Source organism: Misgurnus anguillicaudatus, chromosome 23 (genome assembly GCF_027580225.2).
Source record: "Misgurnus anguillicaudatus chromosome 23, ASM2758022v2, whole genome shotgun sequence".
Taxonomy (NCBI): domain Eukaryota; kingdom Metazoa; phylum Chordata; class Actinopteri; order Cypriniformes; family Cobitidae; genus Misgurnus; species Misgurnus anguillicaudatus.
The window spans coordinates 22,752,501-22,776,712 of record NC_073359.2 but is presented as its reverse complement, the minus strand read 5'-3'; the positions used below and the strand labels follow the sequence as shown (position 1 = coordinate 22,776,712).

The window sequence follows — 24,212 nt, the reverse complement described above, 5'->3', positions numbered from 1 at the left end:
AGGCAGATCTTTGCTGTTTGGTTAAGATGTCTCCCCTCACTTTCATTGTTCCCTTTCATTTCTCTCTATTTATATTACCGTTAGAGTCCTGAATTCGCCCCCGAGCAATTTTGCCTAAAGCAAAATCTTTCTGCGGCGTCTACCACAGTGGTTGGTTCTTTTCTCATCAGCCGGTTCAAACTTTATGTGTTGAATCTGTTTGACGTCGACCTTCACTCGCCAATAAAGACAACCGGCAGTCATATGGAAAGTGATTTCTATTTCTCTTTTCGCCACCTGTTTCTTTCTGCACTTTTCACGGAGAGCAATCTTGTTTAACAGAAGCTGAGATTTTAAAGATCGACTGAAGATGGATTGATATGGGCTACACTTGAGAGCCGGAGAAAATTAAAAAGTTTTGCCAGTATTAAAGACTCTAGATAGCATAGCACTCCAATCTAATTTAAAATCAATCTTTTTAAACCAATCGCTTTTTCACGAATTGCATTCATAACGGTGAAAAAGCAGACGAGATTGGATTTCTTCGTTGTCAGTTTGAGCCACTAAAATTAGTTCTGGTCATCTAAGCTACAATATCAAAACTTTATAATCGAAAATGTATTTAATTTTAAACTAGGGCTACACTACAACGTTGCAATGTGTGCACCTGCAATAATAGTCAGATCGCAGAATATTCAGAGCCTTTTTTTCCCAAAGGAACATTCTTTAGGATGTCTTTCCAGTGTTATGCTTCGTTTACACAAAACGCGTTTCAGGCGTCAAAATTGCATCTACCGCGCTTAGTTTGCTGCTTGAACAGTTTGAATGCATTTGCGCGTCTAGAGCGGAAAAAAAAGCAAAAAAAGCAAGCATTTGATGCGCGTCAGAGACTAAATTCTCTTCTTGTGGGAGGGACAGTGCTATGCGGTTGTCTTTTTGGAAGATGACCGATGTTGATTGCGCATTTATCGAGAGAGTTACCGGTTTGTATTTGGTAACCTTACTATAGGAAAATAAACGGTGCGAGTCGATAAACGTCACGTGACTCAAAAGTGAAATGTGTATTACAACCGTTGCCCAATGTCCTCACTGACACTCTTCCAAGTGATGTCCTTTTTATTCTTGTATCTATAGAAATAAGAACTTGTGTCGTATAGCTCCGGGTGACTGCTCACGGACAATATCAAGCATTCCTTCAGGTTGAATGAGTGACTCCGGGCGAGGCTGCCGCCACAGCAACAAGCAGGCTCCTGATTGGTTAACGCTGTTCAAATTTTTCAAACGCTAAATGCACAAAAATCGGGTCTTCCGTGCTACGCCAAACGCCTCATCCTCGCCGCGAGACCTCCAGACACACGTCAATGCGTCTTCACATTAACTTAACATTGAAATCACTCGCGCTTCACGCCTCTACCAAGGCTGGTGTAAACGCAGCATTAGGGGCCGTTCACATATTACGTCTTTTGCATGCTCAAGTTCGTTATTTCAAATGTAGGCACTCATAATGGAAGCGTTGCGGTCGCGACGTACGCGCGATACGACACGCTCGCTTTTTCCAGGCATCGAATCTTGAGATGTTAAAAACATCTCAACTTTATAGAATGCCACAAGCACACTGCAGGTCATGTGACAAGAACCAACCAATCAGCTTACTCGCCTTTTCTGTTACTTTGAAACCTCAGCAGAAAAATGGAGGAGCAGCTTTTAATTGCGGTCCAGGGATTTCCTAAGCTTTATTATTTGCTGAAATAGATCACAGCTGATGGTTGCTTATCAACGACAGACGCCATAGGAGCGCAACTGCCAGAGCGCTTTGGAAAGAATGAGAAAGAAGGTGCCTAGCGCATTCCACACGTTTTTAGATGCGACATGTGAATGGCCCCTTACACTATAGATGGTTTTATCGGATGCATGTGCGTTGTTGAGGTTACGCGTCTGGGCGGAGCTTAACTTCCATTTTCTGTTTGTTTAATGGTCTGGCTAGTGGCTAAAATGAACTCTGGAAGAAATACCTTGTCGAAAATAATAAATGTTTTGGTTTCCTAAAGACATGGGAAGAAGGAAGTGTGAAGGGAGGTTTGGCAGCCGATCTGTAGTTAAGATTGTGTACATTATATAGTAAACATTTTACACAGGAATGTTAGCTCTGTGTCATTTTTCATTAGCTTTAGCTATGATATATGAGCTAAGGTAATCTACTTGTTTATTTTGTTTGTTATCAGAAATAAACAACTCTAAAAGGACTCTATTGTTGTTGATTATTTTCAAGTTTACCGGAAGTTACGTTTCTTCCACGAAAGCCGTTTGTTTATGTTGTTACTGTAGCATTTCACCTTGACAAGGTAACCTTGCAAAAGACATCGCGGTACCAATTAATATGGTTCCAAAGTAGGTTTTAATAACACAGTCTAGTCGCTTGACACAAGGTGTGTAAAGCCATCATGCAACTATTTTCCTTGAGTTGCCATCCAAAAGCTATAAAAAAAATGCAAGGCAGAAATAATTCCTCTCCGACCCAAAAATCTGTATCAGTTTCTTTATTTTCTTGAACACAAAATAAGATATTTCGATAAATGATGGTAGGCACACAGTTGACTGTACCCATCGACTTCCATAGTGGGAAAAACAAATACCATGGAAGTCAATGGGATTCGTCAACTGTGTGCTTACCATCATTTATCAAAATATATTGTGTTCAAAAAAAGTTAATCTCTTTAAATAATCCGGTGAAGTCATCCAACTTTTTACAGTGTAATGACAAAAATTTAAAGTTAGATCTACTTAAACAAATTACTTTAATTGGTAACATTTAAATAAATTAAGTTTTGTCAACTTAAAATTTTCACTCGAACCGAGAAATTTTAAGTTGAAAAAAAAAAACTATTTTTATGTGTTACCAATTGAAGTAATTTTTTTAAGTTAATCCAATTTTCACTATTTACAGTGTATATCACAACAATAACTGTAAATGCATAATTGTTTACATTTTAAACAGTGTACGAAAAATGTAATCAGATGAATGAATTTTGCAAAAAGTCCAGGGTCTCTTACGGCAATCCGTTTCGTCTTCACCGTCGCCGCAGTCATCCTGTCCGTTACATCGCAGGTTCACAGGAATGCACTTTTGCCTTTGCGTGCACTTAAACTGACCGGACAGGCAGATATACGAGTCTGAAAACAAACGCAAACCAAACTGATCATACAGCACTATGGCTTCTCTCCAGTAATTGAATCTGTCATCTGTCTATGCATCCATCAATCAATCCATAATTACCACAGTTGGCTTCGTCCGAGTTGTCACCGCAATCGTTTTCTCCATCACAGATGAAAGGAGGTAGAGCGCACAAACCCGTTCCACACTGAAACCTTCCGGGCTGACATTTAAACTCCGCTATTTATTACAAAGGCAGACAAGAAAGAACGAACAAATTAATGGCAGACATGAACGGCAACAGACAGACAGAGAATCAAGAAAAAAGAAAAGTAAGCAAACTTTTTAGTCACTTTATAGCCTCTCAATGTGCTCTAAAACAGCTAGTTAAGGTATAAAACTACCCTGCCACAGATTTGCAGTCCTTTTTAGTAAATTGGGCCATTTACCTCTCAATCAAATGACAGCTAACACCTTAAAAATGACGCATACGCTGGCCTATTCAATGCAAGCCAAGAGTCACATGAATACAGCCTTGATGACAGATAATTTTTTTTAAATTATCTTTCAATGAACCATGGAGGTAAATTTCAGGAGTTCTTTGTGATATAAAGATTTTCCTGTCTTCCATTCATTAGATAAATGGATCATGTACTTGAATTGCCTTTTTAAGTTTTAGTTTTTTAGAAGTTTGGGATCAGCCTTTCACATTGGAAGCAAGTCTATAACTCTTAAACTTCTGTCTAGGTAGGCGGCACACTAGGAGCTATTGGTGCTAAATGGTGTTAGCAATATTTTGCAGTCGAATTACAGTATTGTAGTTTCATTGACTAACTAGCAACAGGTTTGGTGTTACTCACGACAATCTGCTGGCTCATCGGATCCATCTCCACAGTCGTCCACAGTGTCACATTTCCACCAGAATGGAATACACTCATCCGTACCACAGCGGAACTGCAAACCGACACATGGGAATGACATGAAACTCACTAACAGTAGTCACAATGAGGTATGACGGAAATTTTAAGTGGTACCTGGCTGGCAGTGCAGTTCGACAGGCATGTCTTATTGTCGTTTGCCAAATAGAAGTGTGTAGGGCAGGCACACTTGTAGCCCCCACCAGGGGATAGAAGGCATAGGTGACTGCAACCTCCATTAGTCACCTGACAGTGATGCTTTGGCACTATAGGCAGACAACAAATAATACAAAACAAGCTGAAGAAAAACCTTTGAAACTTGACACTGACTATACATGTCACTATAAGAATAATCCAAACTGACTAATCCAAGCAGATTTATTCTAACAAATTTATCCAGGCTGACTTCTCCAAGTTGACTAACTCAAATTGACTAACTCAAGCTGACTGTTCCAGGCTTACTAATTCAAAATTACTTATTCAAGCTGACGGATCTAAGATGATTTATTCAAACCAACATATTAAGGCTGACTTATCCAAGCTGACTTCTACAACTGACTAATTCAAACTAACTTATCCAAGCTGACTGTTCCTGACTTACTAATTAAATATGACTTATTCAAGCTGACTTCTCCAAGTTGACTAACTCAAACTGACTGATCCAAGCTGATTTATTCAAACTGACTTATACAAGCCGAGTAATCCAAGCTGATTTACTCAAGCTGAGACTAATCCAAGCTGATTTACTCAAGCTGAGACTAATCCAAGCTGATTTACTCAAGCTGACTTATTCAATCTAACTTATCCAGGCTGACTTCTCCAACTGACTATTTCAAACTGACTTATCCGAGCTGACAGTTCCAGGCTTACAAATTCAAAATTACTTATTCAAGATGACGTATCCAAGATGATTTACTCAAACCAACTTATTCAGGCTGACTTATCTAAGCTGACTTCTACAACTGGCTAATTCAAACAAGACTTATCCAAGCTGACTGTTCCTGACTTACTAATTAAAAATGACTTATTCAAGCTGATTTCTTAAAGCTGATTTACTTATGCTGACTTATTCAAACTATCTTATCCCGGCTGACTTCTTCAAGCTGACTTCTACAAGTTGACTAACTCAAACTGACTGATCCAAGATGATAAATTCTAACTGATTTATCCAAGCTGAGACTAATCCAAGCTGATTTACTCAAGATGACTTATTCAAACTAACTTATCCAGGCTGACTTATCCAACTGACTATTTCAAACTGACTTATCCAAGCTGACTGTTCCAGGCTTACTAATTCAAAATGACTTATTCAAGCTGACGTATTCAAGATGATTTATTCAAACTTATCCAAGCTGACTTCTACAACTGACTAATTCAAACCGACTTATCCAAGCTGACTGTTCCTGACTTACTAATTAAAAATGACTTATTCAAGCTGACTTCTCCAAGTTGACTAACTCAAACTGACTGATCCAAGCTGATTTATTCTAACTGATTTATCCAAGCTGACACTAATCCAAACTGATTTACTCAAGATGACTTATTCAAACTAACTTATCCAGGCTGATTTATCCAACTGGCTATTCCGAACTGACTTATCCAAGCTGACTGTTCCAGGCTTACTAATTCAAAATTACTTATTCAAGCTGACGTATTCAAGATGATTTATTTAAACCAACTTATTCAGGCTGACTTATCTAAGATGACTTCTACAACTGACTAATTCAAACCGACTTATCCAAGCTGACTGTTCCTGACTTACTAATTTCTTAAAGCTGATTTACTTATGCTGACTTATTCAAACTATCTTATCCCGGCTGACTTCTTCAAGCTGACTTCTAGAAGTTGACTAACTCAAACTGACTGATCCAAGCTGATTTATTCTAACTGACTTATCCAAGCTGACACTAATCCAAGCTGAGACTAATCCAAGCTGATTTACTCAAGATGACTTATTCAAACTAACTTATCCAGGCTGACTTATCCAAGCTGACTGTTCCAGGATTACTAATTCAAAATGACTTGATCAAGCTGACGTATTCAAGATGATATATTCAAACCGACTTATTCAGGCCGACTTATCCAAGCTGACTTCTACAACTGACTAATTCCAACTGACTTATCCAAGCTGATTAATTCTAACTGACTTATCCAAACTGAGTAATCCAAGCTGATTTACTCAAGCTGAGACTAATCAAAGCTGATTTACTCAAGCTGACTTATTCAAACTAACTTATCCAGGCTGACTGATCCAAGCTGACTTTTCCAACTAACTATTTCAACTGACTTATCCAAAATGACTGTTCCAGGCTTACTATTTCAAAATGACTACTTCAAGCTGACGGATCCAAGGTGATTTATTTAAACCAACTTATTCAGGCTGACTTATCCAAGCTGACTTCTACTGTACAACTGACTAATTCAAACTGACTTAGTTTTGACTTAGTTTAGTTTGACTTATCCAAGATCACTAATTCAAGCTGATTTACTCACGCTGACTTATTCAAACTTACTAATGAAGGCTGACAACTGACTAACTCAAACAGACTGATACAAGCTGATTTATATTAACTGACTTATCCAAGAAATCTAATCCAAGCTTATTTATTTAAGATGAGACTAATCCAAGCTGATTTACTAAAGCTGACTTATTCAAACTAACTTATCCAGGCTGACTTATCCAAGCTGACTTCTCCAACTGACTATTTCAAACTGACTTATTCAAGCTGACGTATCCAAGATGGTTTATTTAAATCAATGTTTTCCGGCGGACTTATCCAAGCTGACTATTCATGACTTTCTAATTGAAAATGACTTATTCAAGCTGACTTCTTCAAGCTGATTTACCTTTGCTGTTTTATTCAAACAAACTTATCCGGGCTGACTTCTTCAAGCTGACTTCTCCAAGTTAACTAACTCAAACTGACTGATCCAAGCTGATTTACTCAAACTGACTTATTCAAACTAACTTATCCAGGCTGACTTATTCAAGCTGACTATTTCAAACTGACCTATCCAAGCTGACTTTTCTAGGATTACTAATTCAAAATGACATACAGTATTCAAACTGACTTATTCGGCCAAGCTGACTAATCTATGCAGACGTATCCAAGCAGACGTCTTTGTACAATACCGTCAGGTTGTCTGAGAGGATGGTAGACTTTAATATCTCGAATGGTTTGCCAGGAGTTGAGGAGCTCTGTTCGCAGGCCACCAGACAGCTTGTGAGATCGGCTGAGGGTTTTGGATTTCTGGTCACTCCAGTAGATGAAATCCTCAAATAACGTGAGACCAGTTACTCCACCTATGTCCTTTATAGGGACTGGAGACAATTATAGAGGAGAATTTTAAACACTAGGCTGTTTAAACTACAATCCCAAGTCAAAGATGGGCGTCCTCGGGATTTTAATCTGATCATTGATCACAGTCACAGCAATTCAATTGATCAACTGCTCCATAATAAAACATCTACATTTTTGTCAACTGATAATAAACATTTCTAATTCTCATATATATTAATCAATTTTGATTCAATATTGTAAAAATAAGTTCAACATAGCACTAACAATGTCAACATGGGTTTAATTTATAAATAAAAAATAAACCATACCTTTGTGTCTTTTTGTACCATCCATATCAGAAAATAAGATATGGTTCTCATCAGACCAATAGATTCTTCTATTGATGTGGTCAATGGTGAGAGCGGACGGGCTGTGTATTTCTGTATCAATGATGATGCGTTTTTTGCTGCCGTCCATCCCGATTCGTCCGATGTGAGGCTGCTCACAGCAGTCGATCCAAAACACGTATCTGAGACACCATGGGATACATGTGGACTTAGAATAGTACAATACTTAAATAAAGCAGATTAATTATAAAACACCTTCACATCTCACATTACGTTTCTGAAAGATAATCTCTTTTCATTTACCCTGTTTGTGTGTCCAGAGCCAAAGCAGTTGGATTTCTCAATCCAGACTTGAGCAGTATAGTTGGGTAAAGTCCATTAGCTTTCGCCACCTCCAGAGTCTTCCTCTCTCCATCACACCAGTACAAGTTCTTTCCAATCCAGTCGACAGCAAGAGCGCTGGGGACCGACGTCCTGTGAACCACCTGAGAAAACAGCCAGGAGTGTTAGGGTAATGCTGTCGTACAAGACTGTTTTATTTGGGCCTGTTACTCACAAGGAACGATTCGCAGTCGGACCATTGGGAACAAATGCTTTTAGGCATACTAGTTTAAAATAGCGGGAGTCAGACACAGCTCTGCATTGGATTCTGTTGTCTCATAAAAAATATACAAGTGGTCGCTTAATAGCTACGGATGAGTTAGCGGCATCTAGAGGTGAGACTGTGAATTGCAACCAATGGATCAGTCCAGAGCTCACCCTATCCTTTCGAAACGCATAGAGGGCCACGGTGGCCACCATAGGACAAACACGTCATCGTCTGAGACAAAGTAGTGACAAAATCCACTCTATACAACAGTACAATTGCGCAAAACTTTAGTGTTACTTTTTAAATGTCGACAAAAAGACTATTGCGAAATGACTGTGTTTCCATTAACCGATAATATGCGACTGAAAAGCGAATACGAATATACCAAGTTTATAATAAACTGTTTTCGTTGCAGTTATGCGAATCACGAGAATTCGTACATATTTTACAAGTTGGATAATTCGTATTAATTCATCCGACCACATTTGTAAGTTTTGGTACGATTTGCCTTGACCCCTGTGACGTTGTGGTTAGGTGCGAGGTTAGGGGGTCGGTTTCGTTGTTGTTGTTGTTATTTCATGAGAATCGTGCGATTTTGCACGATTAACTTCGTATGAATTGATACAAATAAGCCAACTCTTAAAATATGTATGATTTCTTGTGAGATCAGGCTGGAAATACACCTTTTCCGAATTGCCTGCAAAACCACTTCAAACAGCACAAAACCTTTTTTGCGATATATGGGATTATTTTTTAATTCGCAATGTCAATTTGCACAATTTAAAGAGTAATAGCTAGTTTGTCCATTATGGCTACTGTAGAAACATGATGCCGACTTCCATGTAAGGAACCCCCGGTGTATGTAGATAAAAACGGCTCATACTAAGGTTATTAAAACAAAACCGTTTATTTTGTAAGAGTCATGTATATTATACTGCATTTCTGTCAAGAGATCCTTCTAAAAGTTACACAATGCACCTTTAATATAACAAAATTAAACCATTTCGAACACAAAGTGCCCTCAATGATAAAATTAATAAAATAAATTATGCATTATTGCTCTATAACGGGGCTTCAAAATGTCCTAAAGCCACAATAAATAACACCAAAAATGATATTAACAAAAACAGGTATTTCTCAACATTTCGTAGCTTATACTGATAACAAAAAATTGCTTTTTTTGGCATAAACGAAACAACTCTCTCCAGCTGTCAGGTAAACTGTTGCGTTAAATCATTTTCACTCCTGCACCCTGCCTAGTGCTTTTAATAGAACAAGTAATAATTTACAAGCTCTCACACGTAACCGGAGATGAATATTAAAACATATTTTGCCTTAGATGTGTCTGTCCCAGAGGCAGCGAAAGTTCTTTGTGGATGTTTTTGGATTTTGCATTTGTCGGGTACACTTTGAGGTACACTGTATGTCCTCCTAATTGCAAAGTTTTTATATTGTACAGTACATTTCAAGTTGGGTCTACATTGGTGTTGCATACCCATCATTGAATGATGCTCATGCCGATTTTCAAAAGCTTCATCTGAAAGATGTACACTCACCTAAAGGATTATTAGGAACACCTGTTCAATTTCCCATTAATGCAATTACCTAATCAACCAATCACATGGCAGTTGCTTCAATGCATTTAGGGGTGTGGTCCTAGTCAACTCTAAACTGAATGTCAGAATGGGAAAGAAAGGTGATTTAAGCAGTTTTGAGCGTGGCATGGTTGTTGGTGCCAGACTGGCCGATCTGAGTATTTCACAATCTGCTCAGTTACTGGGATTTTCTCGCACAACCATTTCTAGGGGTTTACAAAGAATGGTGTGAAAAGAGAAAAGCATCCAGCATGCAGTAATCCTGTGAGCAGAAATGCCTTGTTGATGCTAGAGGTCAGAGGAGAATGAGCCGACTGATTCAAACTGATAAAAGAGCAACTTTGACTGAAATAACCACTCGTTACAACCGAGGTATGCAGCAAAGCATTTGTGAAGTCACAACACGCACAACCAGTAGAAGACCCCACCGGGTACCACCCATCTCCACTACAAATAGGAAAAAGAGGCTACAATTTGCACGACAATGGGCCAACATTTCTAAAGAATGCTTTCAGCACATTAGTCAAACAGTGTATTAGTAAGTGTTCCTAATAATCCTTTAGGTGAGTGTATACTGGCATAAATGTTTGCGCAATAGCACCTTAACCTAAAACCCCCTAAATATTGGCAGCATGTGGCTCATTTGCGTTTTTCATGAAAAGAAGCTTATTATAATCATCTTCATCCGAGACGTTCAAAGTGAAGTATCCTTCTTACAATTGGAGACTCTTCAGTAATGTCATTTCATCACACTTTAAACTCCAAACTCAGTCACTCTTTCTTCTACCTTCATTTTCATTTTTCACTTCTTTGTTACTGCGCTTGCAAAATCTCCAATTATCTTAGTGTCGATGCATTTTGTCTCTATGTAACTTTTCAACATCGAGTGCCAATGCTGAAGTTTCTTAACCCAACACCCCCCCCCCCTCAAAGTAGAACATCATAAATCAGTTTAAGATCCAGAGTTCAATCAAACGTAATGAGCCATTATGGCTTGATATTAAACATAATGAGCTCTGGCTGCCCAGCAGGGCAAGGCTGGCACACTATGCCTGTTTTCTGCCCTAAGTAGTATACACAAGGGCATTGCCTAAGATAGTTATGTAGATAAATAGGCTCTCTCTCTCTCTTTCTTTCGCTCTCTCACACACATACACACACACACACACACCACACATTTATTCTCTCGTCACATCCTGTCTCATTTTAATCCACACAAGCCGTTTATTTATTTTTTAAATAATGCATGTAATTTATTTGTGGGCTGCAATTTTAGTGCACACATTTTTCAGCCCTATTTAGATTAACAGGTGCATGCACTACAAAAAAGACTTTCTTACTTAGTATTTTTGTCTTGTTTTCGGTACAAATATCTAAAAATTCTTAAATTAAGATGCATTTTCTTAAAGAGAATATACTGCAAAAAAAATGATTTTCAAGAAAAAAAATCTTAGTATTTTTGTCTTGTTTTCAGTAAAAATATCTAAAAATTCTTAAATTAAGATGCTTTTTCTTGACCCAAGAAAATAAGTAGTGTGTAGACCAAAAATATCAAATTTGTGATTTTGTGCATAAAACAAGCCAAAACATCTGCCAATGGGGTAAGCCAGAAATCTTGAAAATTTTTCCTAAATACTAAATTCAAGAAAAATTCAAGAAAAAATTGCTTACCCCATTAGCAGATTTTTTTGCTTGTTTCATGCACAAAATCACTTAAATTTGATATTTTTGGTCTAAAAGCTAGACTTATTTTCTTGGGTTGTTTTGCTCATCTAGAAAAAGCATATTTAATAATTTAATTATATAATTTTTAGACATTTTTACTGAAAACAAGACAAAAATACTGAGAAAAGTTTTTCTTGAAAATAATTTTTTGCAGTGTGGGGACACAATTAAAGCATTTTCATGATATGTCCCCTTTAAGAATTTTAAGATATTTGTACTGAAAACAATACAGTAATACTAAGTAAGAACGTTTTTTTTTTTTTGCAGTGTGGAACATCTGCAAATGTCAATGTGGGCATTTATGGATTATTTCAAATAAAATATAATACTTAAGACTTTAGATACAATGGTTTTAAATAATAATAATAATAATAATAAACTTTATTTTGTATAGCGCCTTTAAAAGTAGCATCTCAAAGCGCTTCAAAAAGCGACAATAATATGTACGCGATTCTAAACGGTACCTTAGAAATCTATTCATATTATTGAACTAGTGCTCTCTCCATTGGTAGGGCATTGCATTAGCACAAAAGGTCATAAGTTTGAACCCATGGATCACACATACTGAAAAAAAAAACTGTATACCTTGTAATGCACTGTAAGTCGCTTTGGATAACTGCGTCTTCCAATGCGCAATTGTAAATGTAATGTCACTGAACATAAAGCAAAACCCCATTTACCCTATTTACTATTTCAAATAGTTTCACTATATATTTCCACAAACAATTATGTCCTTCCCAGTATAATCAAACGTCTATACGTACAAATAAACACACACATTGCAGTTCTCATCTATCAATGCAAGCCTGGCTCGATTCGCATGCAAGACTGTCGATTCACTTCATTGTTATGAATATGTTCATTTCCCAGTGGAGTCCATCACTTACACAATAAAAACGGCAACAGGTGAGGGGAATCAAATTTACCCAGGGGCAAGGAATATTTGCATACGTCAATCTGGCAGATTTCAAATGAAATTTATCATAAACACGCATGCACATAGGCTTCCCGGCGTACCTTAAGGTCACTTCCGTTGAGACGCATGCGGTTTATTCTGCGTCCGCTGGGCCTGCTGGTGTCAATCCAATAGATCAACTCCTTCCTGTAGTCAAAGTCTAGAGAGATGACATTACTGAGTCCCTGGAGAGAAAGAGAGAGAGAGAGAGAGAGAGAGAGAGAGAGAGAGAGAGAGAGAGAGAGAGAGAGAGAGAGAAAGAGTTAAATAAACTTGTAAAAATTGCCTTGATTTGCTGAACACACATGCAAAAACAAAACAAGCAGATCTGGGGCACCATTGACTTGCATAGTAGGAAAAATATTACTATGGAAGTCATTAGTGCCCCAAATTTTTGAATGAACTATCACTTTGAAGTGGATACATTTTCACATTAAAACAAAAAAATTGCTGACTTTTTACTTTACTTTAGGATTAAAATTATGTAACATTGAGTATCAAATCGGAAAAAAAACATTGTCTTATAGTCGACTCATTACAGGAACTTCCCACAGCTTTCATTTTCTCTCTGCCTCTGCAAGCCATTTCATTTGACTATTTTCAGATTTATTTCCTGTTCGAAATAAGTGCGAGACACACAGGGTCTGACAGAAACTTCCCATCATGCATTGCCAAGACCTGAGCCAATCACTTTCTCAGTAGGTGTCTCTCATATCCTTCTCTTTGTCTGTGTCTCTCCATCTCTCTCTCTCTCTGGTTCAGGCGAACCCCCCCCCCCCCGATGCGCTTTGATCTAATTTGCCGGACCAGACCTTTCGAATCAAACTGATGAAGTCCCTGACTGATGAATCAAGCCAAGCGTGCCTTTTTAACTGCTCTTTAAATGGCGAGTCGTTCAATCTCTTAAGACGGGGTTCTTATTTGTCAGCTGCTTAAAATCTTATTGGTCATAAAGAACCATATGAGCAGAATGGCTTTAAAGACTTGCTTAAAGACCATGAATTCATTAATAATGACTAATTATACGCTTATATTTCAAAGCAATAAAATAAACGAGCAACACTTACGCAGAGTATGAGACAGAAAGAGGCTGTAAACAGTGTCTGCTTGACTTTTGCTAATGCTGCATTCCAAACAATTCCGATTTAGGATTTTTTCCACCTCAACCCGAAAGTAATATCTGGAACAGCACTTTTAATGCTAATAAACACATTAAATGTTTTAATGTTACAAAATACTTTTAATGTTACTTAATCCAAATGTTATTTCAAGTTTTAAAGGTGCAGTGTGTAAATTTTAGCAGCGTCTAGTGGTGAGGTTGCGAATTGCAACCAATGGCTTAGTCTACGGCTCACCCCTTGCTTTTGAAACACAAAGAGAAGCTACGGTAGCCGACACAGGACAAAAACATCATCGTCAGAGACAACTTAGTAAAAAAATTGTCCTTTAAGGGCTTCTGTAGAAAAATGGCAGCACAAAATGGCAACTTCCATGTAAGGGGAGCCTCGGTGTATGTAGATAAAAAGCTCTCGTTCTAAGGTAATAAAAAAATAACGGTTCATTATGAAAGGTCTTTTTACAACTTTGATAATATAGTTTTGTATATTATTTTGCATTTCTGTCAAAAGATCCTTTTAAAAATTACACAATGCACCTTTAAAATGGGAAATATCCTAAAATATCCCAGTTGCTTGGAATGCAGCATAAATCTTGGTTTGGTTTACTGCTACTGTATGATATTAATACGGTATTTCAGTGTTATTTAAAACTACAATGATAAAGTACACATTGCACATCTTTACTTGTAGAGCAGGTGGTTCTTGATATTGTGTTGCCCTTAGAGACTTCCGAAATTACGACTTTATTAATCTCCATCTGCTCTGAGGGTGTGCATTTTTATCAGCCAAAAAAGTATGAAGTTACAAGGGAATACAGACGCAGCGCAAAAAAAAAAACTTGCGAAAACGATTATTAAAATGATGAATAAATTAAAATAAGTGATGTTAGGTCACATGTACCTGTTTCAGAAGGGTGTAGTTTGACCCATCCAGACTGATCTTTCTGATCTCATGATGGTCCGCAAGAATAAGAAATGGCTCCTCTGCTGTAAAACAAAAGCATTTGTAAAATGTAAGTATTAAAACATTAAGAAGTTGCTAGCAGGCTGAGGTGTAAAGTACTTTTACTTGATTACTGTACTAAAGTATTATTTTGGGGTATTTTTACTTTACTTGAGTACAATTAAAAATCAATACTTTTACTTAATTACATGTTTTAAGAAAAAAAGTACTTTTTACTCTTACAATTTTATTTACAGTCAAAAGGTACTTTTTTTAGAGATCACCTCATTCTATTTTCGCTTCCTTTTACCAAACCAATTGAATTGCGCTGATGGCCAGTTTAATTTAAATGTTATTTATTCTGGAGCCTTTGGAATATTCTAAGAAATTAGCCAACAGTTCATCTGATGATGAAGATTTTTTGGCTTCTTTGAAACCGACAACACAGGCACCTGTTTCAGACACCAGGGAGTCTCTGCTCTTAATTCACCTTGACATCTGCCCAACACGTATTGACGTGAAAATCCAACGTTGGCCTGATGTCAAAATCCAACGTTTATTCGACGTCAAAATCCAACGTTGATTTGACGTCAATATCCAACGTTGATCCGATGTCAGAATCCAATGTTTATCCGACGTCAGGATCCAATGTTGGCCTAATTTTAAAATCCAACGGTGATCCGACATCAGGATCCAACGTTTATCTGACTTAAAAATCCAATGTTGATCCGATGTCAGACTCCAAACTCCAACGTTGATCCGACGTCAAAATCCATTGTTGACCTGATTTTAAAATCCAACTTGATCCAACGTCAGGATCCAATGTTTATTTGACGTCAAAATCCAACGTTGATTTGACGTCAGGATCCAACGTTGGATTTTGACGTCGGATCAACGTTGGATTTTGACGTCAAATCAACGTTGGATTTTGACGTCAAATCAACGTTGGATTTTGACGTTGGATCACCGTTGGATTTTAAAATCAGGTCAACATTGGATCCTGATGTCGGATAAACGTTGTTTTCTGACATCGGATCAACGTTGGATATTGACGTCAAATCAACGTTGGATTTTGACGTCAAATCAACGTTGGATTTTGACGCCAAATCAACATTGGATTTTGACATCAAATCAACATTGGATTTTGACATCAAATCAACGTTGGATTTTGACGTCAAATAAACGAATCCAACGTTGATCTGACATCAAAATCCAACATTGATCCAATGTCAGGATCCAACATTGATCCAATGTCAGGATCCAACATTGATCCAACGTTGATCTGACTTCAGAATCCAATGCTGATCAGACGTCAGACTCCAACGTTGATCCGACGTCAAAATCTAGCGTTGATTTGACGTCAAAATCTAACGTTGATTTGACGTCAAAATCCAATGTTGATCCCACGTCAAAATCCAACATTGATCCAACATCAGATGTCAGAATCCAAAATTGATCAGACGTCAAAATCCAACATTGATCCAACGTCAATATCCAATGTTGATCCGACATTAGACGTCAGAATCAAACACTGATCCGACGTCAGAATCCAGCGTTGATCCGACGTCAAAATCCAACATTGATCCAACGTCAGGATCCAACGTTGATCTGACTTCAGAATCCAATATTGATCCGACGTCAGACTTCAGACTCCAACGTTGATCCGACATCAGGATCCAACGTTGATTTGAAAAAAATCCAACATTCGGATCAACTCCAGACTCCAACGTTGATCCGACGTCAAAATCCAATGTTGGCCTGATTTTAAAATCCAACTTGATCCAACGTCAGGATTCAACGTTTATTCGACGTAAAACTCCAACGTTGATTTGACATCAAAATCCAACGTTGGTCAGACGTCAGAATCCAACGTTGATCCAACGTCAAAATCCAACGTTGATCCAACGTCAAAATCCAACGTTGGTCTGTAACATTTGTAACATTTTTGCGTACTTTTTACACCTCTTACACCAAAGTGCCATGACGCCAGCCGCATTCAAACTTGTGAGCACCCCAAGTAGATGTGTAATAACTAGGGCTGTCAAAATTGACGCGTTAATAACGCGTTAACGCAAATTCATTTTAACGGCGCTAATTTTATTAACGGCGATTAACGCAACGCGCAATTTCTGTTTGACCCTTGGTACAGCCCATAGTTGAATGAACAGAGACGCAGACAAATATGACCCTGTCTAAATGAGTCAAAGGTTTTCATAGAAATAAGAACACTAAGCAAATCGTCTAGCAAATCCAATGCTCTAAATGCTCGTTGGACATCTGAAATGATCTTTATTTATACGTCTGAGAGGTGTAACGTTACCGTCCTCCTAATGCTTAATCTAATACAAAAATGCGTCTCAATTCATTTTGGTTTCGCTTTTATGCATGACTTAGAAAATAGACTGCAGGACTTGCTTGATGTTAAAAGAGTCATTAAGAGAGATAAAGTTCGGTACCTGATTAATCTTAAAGAGTTATTAAGAGTGACAAGACTCAAAAGCGATCTCCTCACGCTGACTGACATCTGGCGCGAGTGCGCGACCCGGATATATAGACATCTACACAAACTTACAGTTTTTAAAATATCTGTTTTGATAAGAGTTCACGCAGGTAGGATCTATAATCTGTTATGTATTAAGTAAATGTTTGGTTAACTGTTGGGTAAAAATATCTGATGTGTAACATTATATTAGATTACTTGGATTTTAAGCAGTCTGTCTTAATGTCAATCAAACAAAAGAAAAAAGTTTAACATATATTGATGATGTTTTTGCTTTGTGTGTGCTAAATCTATTAGTTTTACCAGTGATTTTAAGGTATGGATGTGGTAGTTTAATGTATGGATGTGGAAATTTTTGTGGTAATTTAACTTTGCTGACTCTTTCAACTTCAAACAGGTATAGTTCTGTCATATTTTGTTATATTCCACCAAATCATGCATTGTTCTATGTTTTAATAGAGAATGTCAAAATATGACAAAATTTTTTTTTGCTAATTCCAACTCAACTTGCCAGCACAGGTCACAAATGATGCAGCAGCAAACAAAAAATGGAGAAAGAAAATTCTTCTGAAAGGAAAATTCATATACAAAACAATGGCTTAATGGGTCTGTTAAAAATGTAAACAGGCTGTTGTTAACATAATTTGCATAAATCATTTATATATGTATATATGATTAGAGTATTAAAAACCTGAAAAGTGTTAAATTAGGGTAAATTAAGAACAGATAAAATGTGTGATTAATTTGCGATTAATCGCGAGTTAACTCATGAAGTCATGCGATTAATCTAGATTAATTTTTTTAATCTATTGACAGCCCTAGTAATAACAAATATTGACGTAAATAACAAATATTTTGATATAAAAAATGTTTTCGTACTACTAGGAAGCTGTTTTCACTTCCAACCACAGCTTTCATTACAAACCTCTGTTATCATTAAACATCGTCTTATTTTAATGCTATATGACATTAAGTAAACAAAATAGTACCAAAGGCTAAAAGTGATTTGGTTAAACAGATGTATTTGGATATCAAATAGGTTTCATTATGGATTATTCTGCCTGTAACTTCAGTTTTACGACTTGAAATCGATTTCTCGCGAGCTGCCAACAGCTGTGCGTCCACTTTCTGTCAAAACCAGGACTTATATATGTCAGTCATACACAAATAGGGCTTGTGACGTGGATGTGAGCGTGTGTGGGCAGAGCTTTGAGGTAAAGAGAGAGACCCTTACATAAGTGCATAGTGGGTACCAGGGTGCAGAATAGTATAAAATAAAAAAATATGACTTTTACCACATTCATATACCATGTTTTTTATCGTGGTAATTTATATTGCCTGGACATGGTATTACAAAGAATATGACTTACAAAAAAATGCTTTTTAATCAAAATTCATGGTAATGCTGTCCTACCTTGATATCCACAGGGTCACATTAACTTCCAAAATACACACGTAATAACACCGTATGTTGATATACTGTATACCATGGTACTAATAAAGAACTATTTTAGTAAAAAATGGCATGATATCCCTAAAAAACATGGTAATACTGTTCAATTACCGTTGGATGTTGTTGACTTGCATGTCAGTGATGTTTGTAAAGATGTGTACATGCAACTTTGTTTTTGCATCTTTTATAAATAACTCAAGACAGATGCCATATGTCACACATAGATCTAGTCGCAGCCAATCAGAGCGCACCTCCAGCTGCCGAACTAATTGTCAACAGCATCCTGTTGCTTTTTCTCTCAATATAAGCCAAAACGGGACTCGGTGTGCGTGCATGATGTTTTTCAGTAGAAGTGTGACGGTAAAATCTTTGTAAGGGTCCACAGGAGCTTATTCGCACCTGTGCCACTGAATAGACCCGAGGTACCTGAGAGAGACCTGCAGCTCTGTGGGTTACCGGCGGTCCGCTGGTACCCGTCGGCGCATAGGCAATGAAACGATCCGTAAGTGTTGATGCACTGATGGCTGCAAGGGAAACTTTCAGTACATTCGTCGACGTCAATGCAGGTCCTGCCGTCGTTTTTAAGACGAAACCCGGGCCAGCAAGTGCACTAGATGAGAAAATATACACATGAAAATAGATAACAAACATTAAATGGGTAAAAAAGGGGTTTGCAGTAAGACAAAAAAATATTACATATGCATCACGTATCAATATTGTGGTAAAGAAATTTAAATAAAGTCAACTCATATACTGTAGCTTTATATAAAAGTTTATTAATTATTGATAACGCCTTTAAGGGATTTGGTCAAGATATCGGTATTAAATTCAGTTTGATAACAGTATCGATGTTGCATAAGTCGAATTAGCTATCAAGCAGCTAACACGGGGTTTCATCATCCAGCTTAATTCAATTCTCATCCAGCAATCCAAAGGTTTGTTCTGATCCGAGTCTCTAATTGATTTTAGTATTGAACATTAAGTCTCTTAAACCCCAACTAAGCTACGTATGAAGCAACGACACAATATACAAAGTTTAAAAGAGTAAAAATATGGAAAAGTTTGGCTCTGCCGTGTCCTTGGCTGTCTGTTTTAAAAGTCAGCGTGCCTGTCAAAGGACGGGGGCCAGTATTCCAGACATCTGCCAAACGAATCGCCTCTATCTGCCACTCACTGCGTGTGCGCGCATTTCCCCCAGCAAAAACACACAATGTATCTGAGTGTCAGCTTCTCATGTCACTCCTGCTGTTCAATATCTCAACGGCTTGAGTTTCTCACGTTCCAGATACCTTTGCATGCGTGAGCGTTTGCACGTGAGTTTATACATGGGGCGTACAAAGGGTAAACAGTGTAAAATAAGATCAAGCATTGTGTCGGCAAACAATAAAAAGCATAAACTGCCCCTACGAAAATTTACTATGATTTTACTACAGTTAATTAAGTTGATAAAATTATGGTTAAAGTAGTAAAACCATGGTTCCCTTATGAGGGAACTCGAGCTGCGTCGCCGAAGCTACGCTGTGTGTTCCCATAGCGCAGCTTCGGCGACGCAGCGTCTCGTTCCCTTCTTAGGGAACAATGGTTACATTCGTAATCTGAGACATTTTGCTGATAACAATCAATACACACACACACACAAAAACATGGTTACTACCCTTTTACCATAAAAAAATACATTGTTAATTTTCGTAAGGGTGTATATTATTTATTTGGCTCTAAGTTCTGTAAATGTTTGTGGAATGTAAAAGCGTTTCAATATGTTGGTTTGCAAAGACTTAAAATAGTCGCACACCGGACGCGCAGCTCAGCGTCGCGTCGCGTCGAGTCGCGTCTAGGACAACTCGGAGGTATCGTAAACCGGAAGTGCAAATTAAATAGCACAAGCTTCGTCAGATAGCGTCTACTTTAAAATGCAAAATATACGTTAGCAGCCAATGTTAATCGTTAATTATTTGGGACAAATATGATGTTATTAAATGTTAAACTATATGAGTAAAACATCCTGAGTCGTAGCTGGGCGGTGCAGACAGGCGCCACCTGTCGGCGCCGGTGTGCGTATACTCATAGAAAGCAATGTGAGTTTTTTAGAACGCGCTGAGCTGCGCGTCCTGTGTGCGACCCCCTTTAGGTGCAAAAACATTTAAAGATTTGTTTGACAAACAAAAACAATATTTACACCCAGTGGATATAAAAACTGATTTTATCTGTGAAAATGCAAATGCATTAAACACAAACAAACAGGAGAATGTGCAGAATGAAACACAAAAAATATTTTATTAAAGTCCCAATGAAATCAAAACTTTTTTAATGTAATATTGCAGTGTTAATTATAAACAATTTATTCGTGTAAGTCATTATTTTTTGTAAAAAAAAAATTTTAATTAACATTTTTGTCAAAACATGTTTATTATTATGCTATCATGTTATTATTTTGTTTTATGGTGCTACTTAGCCGTATTTTTTAAGTTATGAAGGTTCAAATCAAAACAAATTAACTGCAGTTAAATTGATATTAATTGGAATGCACAACCATCTCGTTTTACAACGAAACTCCGCCCCCTCCAAATGTCAGTCTGTTGTTAGTTCCATTTCTGAATGAAATGCCCACTTTTCTATATCAAAGCACAGTGGAAAACACAAGCCACGCCCACTATTTTCCTCACGTTGTAATAGGTGTGTTCATTTTCATGCAGAGCTGCGCAGACCGATCGGCGGCTGACTTGAAGCAGTGCATGCCGGTTCGAAATTTTGTCTGACTTAAGCTGGCGCTAAAGGCATGTGACTGTGACATATGGTATCAAAGTACCGCAAGAGCGTTTCGAAACCAGAGCGGCTACACGGAGTTCTGATGACGACACAGCTCTTCGTGATTGGTCGCCTCACTGATGACACCGATTACGTGCGTTTCATGTTTAATCCAACCTTCAGTTGCACTAATGAACATTATAAATTCATGTTTTTATAACAGGTAAAACTTGTTAATAGATAGATATGATATATTGTGAAATGTAAAAAAAGCTTATGTTTCCCGTTATTTGCGGGCATACAGTATAAACAGCAACTAAAGGGTTTCTGGTTCCACCTTTAATTAAAAAAAATGTTTCACCATCAAATTCACCATCTTATTAACTTCATTTGCAATTAAAAAAGGAAACACGGTGGACATGTCACTACGGCAAGCAGCACGTGTCCAACTTGATGGCTCCGTTTTTAACTCTTCCCTCAACTGCAAGCGGAAAACCTTGACGATTGTTCTGCGCAGTGCCGCATGAACTTGAACTCACCTGTTCTGTTTCTCTCAGAAACACAATCACGACTTCCGGTTCACAGGGACTTCAAAAAATGCAATACATGAAGCGAAACAAACACAGTTAAAAATAAAAAATAAATCACTTTTACACACCTTGTATCCTACGGGTAGATCTTGACAGTCCTGCGAGCAGCCGCTGACCTTACGATTTAAACATTCGTTAACGTTGCAGTTTCTTTCGTCCGAGCGATCGCCGCAGTCGTCATGGCGATTACACACGCTTCCCAGCGGTATGCAGCGACCGTTTGCGCACATGAAAACCGAACCGTTGCACAAACTTTCTAAAACATGGAGCAGCGAGAAAGAAATAGGAGAAAGAAACAAACAAAACTATCAGACAATAAACTGATTCTGTCTTTTGCTGAACGTCTGGTGTCAACAGTTTGAATTACACCATCCAAATCAACAAGTTAACAATAAAACTAGTAAATATTTGTGTTAAAATGAAAATAAAGTTTCAATGTAAACTGTCATGTCTGCAACCACAAAACAAGAAAGCAGAATTTTGATGGAACAGTACAATCTATTTTTTTTTTTTTTTTACGTTTTTCGCAGAACCATTTATAAAAAATAAATAATGCATTTAAAAATAGTTGTACAAATGCTTTAAATTATGGCTGTCAAAAGATAACGATTAATCGCATACAAAATAAAAGTTTGTTTTTGTATAATATGTGTATTTATTTACATACATGTATAAAGTTTTTTTATGTACATATTTTTTTTAATAATATAAAATATATAAAAATCTAAATAAATATATACATGTATATATTATACATGTTAAGGTTTCTAAAATACATACATGCATGTGTGTGTGTGTGTGTGTGTGTGTGTGTGTGTGTGTGTGTGTGTGTGTGTGTATATATATTTGTTACGTAATCTTTTACGTAACAAATGTGACCTTGCTTGTAAAAAAAGGGTTACAGTAGCTGTATACAAGATACAAACATCTGAATTGAATTTTCCCTTAGAAAAATAGATATAAGAGTATCTTGATGAAGCTGGTCGGAAATACTGATAGCATCTGCTAACATTAATGCCATGTGTTTGCCCTAAAACTAAAAGCTACTGTAGAGAAAAGAGGCACAGTGGTTTCATCAGCCCCTCTCTGCCCTCCTCAGGTGGTACTGGCAGGAGAACAAGATGAAGGGGGAAGACCAGGTGTTCTGACAAATCCCATACGGGACGGGCCAGCGGAACCTGTCAATCATCTGAGAGGGACTCGCCTGCAGCGGAACATTTTGGGTTCAGTGGCAGCTCGTCTGATTGGTCGAGACAGTCGAGGAAGCCGTCACACTCCCATTGGGCGCTGAGTAAACACCGCCCATCTGCGCAACGAAACTCCTCTTCTTTGCATAAGCGGTACTCTGAAAATAAAGAGGAACAGATAAAAATAATGTGAAAGATTTATGACCCTGTCTGTGATCTTACTCAGTCAATATTACAGATATCAAGGTTATATTTTCACACAATATTCTTTACATTACGTAGGAGGATTTTATGGTGAATATTATAAAACTCACAGACAGGGTCACATTTAAACAAAAATATTGGCAATACCGATGCAGTTAGGTAAAACAATAATTCAAAATATTTCTTCCCATCTCTAATAAATAATTGTAGCACAAAACTACGAAGCAAATCAGAAAATATATTAATAAGTCATTATGAGTAATTGTGTTTATTCTTAGATTTGAGGTTTGGGACACTGTATCCGATCAAACCATTGAATCATCTAATTAAATTTTTGGTAGCGACACATTGAACAGAGAAACAGATCGCAGAGGGATGGTCAGGGAAAATGGAGAGTAATGGTTCGAGAAAATGGAGCTACTCACCGCATTCAATCGACTCGTCCGAACCGTCACCGCAATCGTCGTCGCGGTCGCATACGAAGCGGCGTGGGATGCAGTTCTGGTTGCGACACTGGAACGTGTTCTCGGTGCACGTGTTGTTTGGAGCTTATGAGACAAAGCGACAGCCAAACGGCAGTCAGTTCAGATGAAAGAGACAGAACGTATGAACAACTTAGGAAATATCAAGTTTAATTATCTGCGCTAGTCTTTTCAGATGGTGAAATCTATAATAAATTGTACTCCGTTGGCGTGTGCCAGGAGTATAAATCAAATTCTTTAAATTCATTCAGAACAAGGTTATGGATCTCAACACTGAGTAATAGCAATAAAAGTAAGTCATGCTTACCAAATTGAGTGCATTTATATAAAAAAGTTAAAGGGGACATTACACAAGACTTTTTAAAGATGAAAAATAAATCTTTGGTGTCCCCAGAGTACGTATGTGAAGGTCTAGCTTAAAAATAGCATATAGATAATTTATTGTAGCATGC

General features: G+C 37.5%; 1 protein-coding gene across 1 annotated transcript in view; it reads right to left on the bottom strand.

Moving 5' to 3' along the window:
* Positions 1-24,212, bottom strand: part of lrp1ba (low density lipoprotein receptor-related protein 1Ba) — a 332,672-nt gene that overhangs the window by 64,773 nt on the left and 243,687 nt on the right. The window contains exons 53-65 of the mRNA XM_073862191.1: positions 23,704-23,826; positions 23,092-23,232; positions 21,956-22,143; positions 18,979-19,162; positions 14,558-14,643; positions 12,602-12,724; positions 7,979-8,160; positions 7,658-7,857; positions 7,181-7,369; positions 4,165-4,313; positions 3,991-4,084; positions 3,254-3,370; positions 3,031-3,150 (exon numbers count right to left, since the gene is read on the bottom strand). Coding sequence (XP_073718292.1) covers positions 3,031-3,150; positions 3,254-3,370; positions 3,991-4,084; positions 4,165-4,313; positions 7,181-7,369; positions 7,658-7,857; positions 7,979-8,160; positions 12,602-12,724; positions 14,558-14,643; positions 18,979-19,162; positions 21,956-22,143; positions 23,092-23,232; positions 23,704-23,826 — 1,896 coding nt within the window. The remainder of the gene's footprint in view (positions 1-3,030; positions 3,151-3,253; positions 3,371-3,990; positions 4,085-4,164; positions 4,314-7,180; positions 7,370-7,657; positions 7,858-7,978; positions 8,161-12,601; positions 12,725-14,557; positions 14,644-18,978; positions 19,163-21,955; positions 22,144-23,091; positions 23,233-23,703; positions 23,827-24,212) is intronic.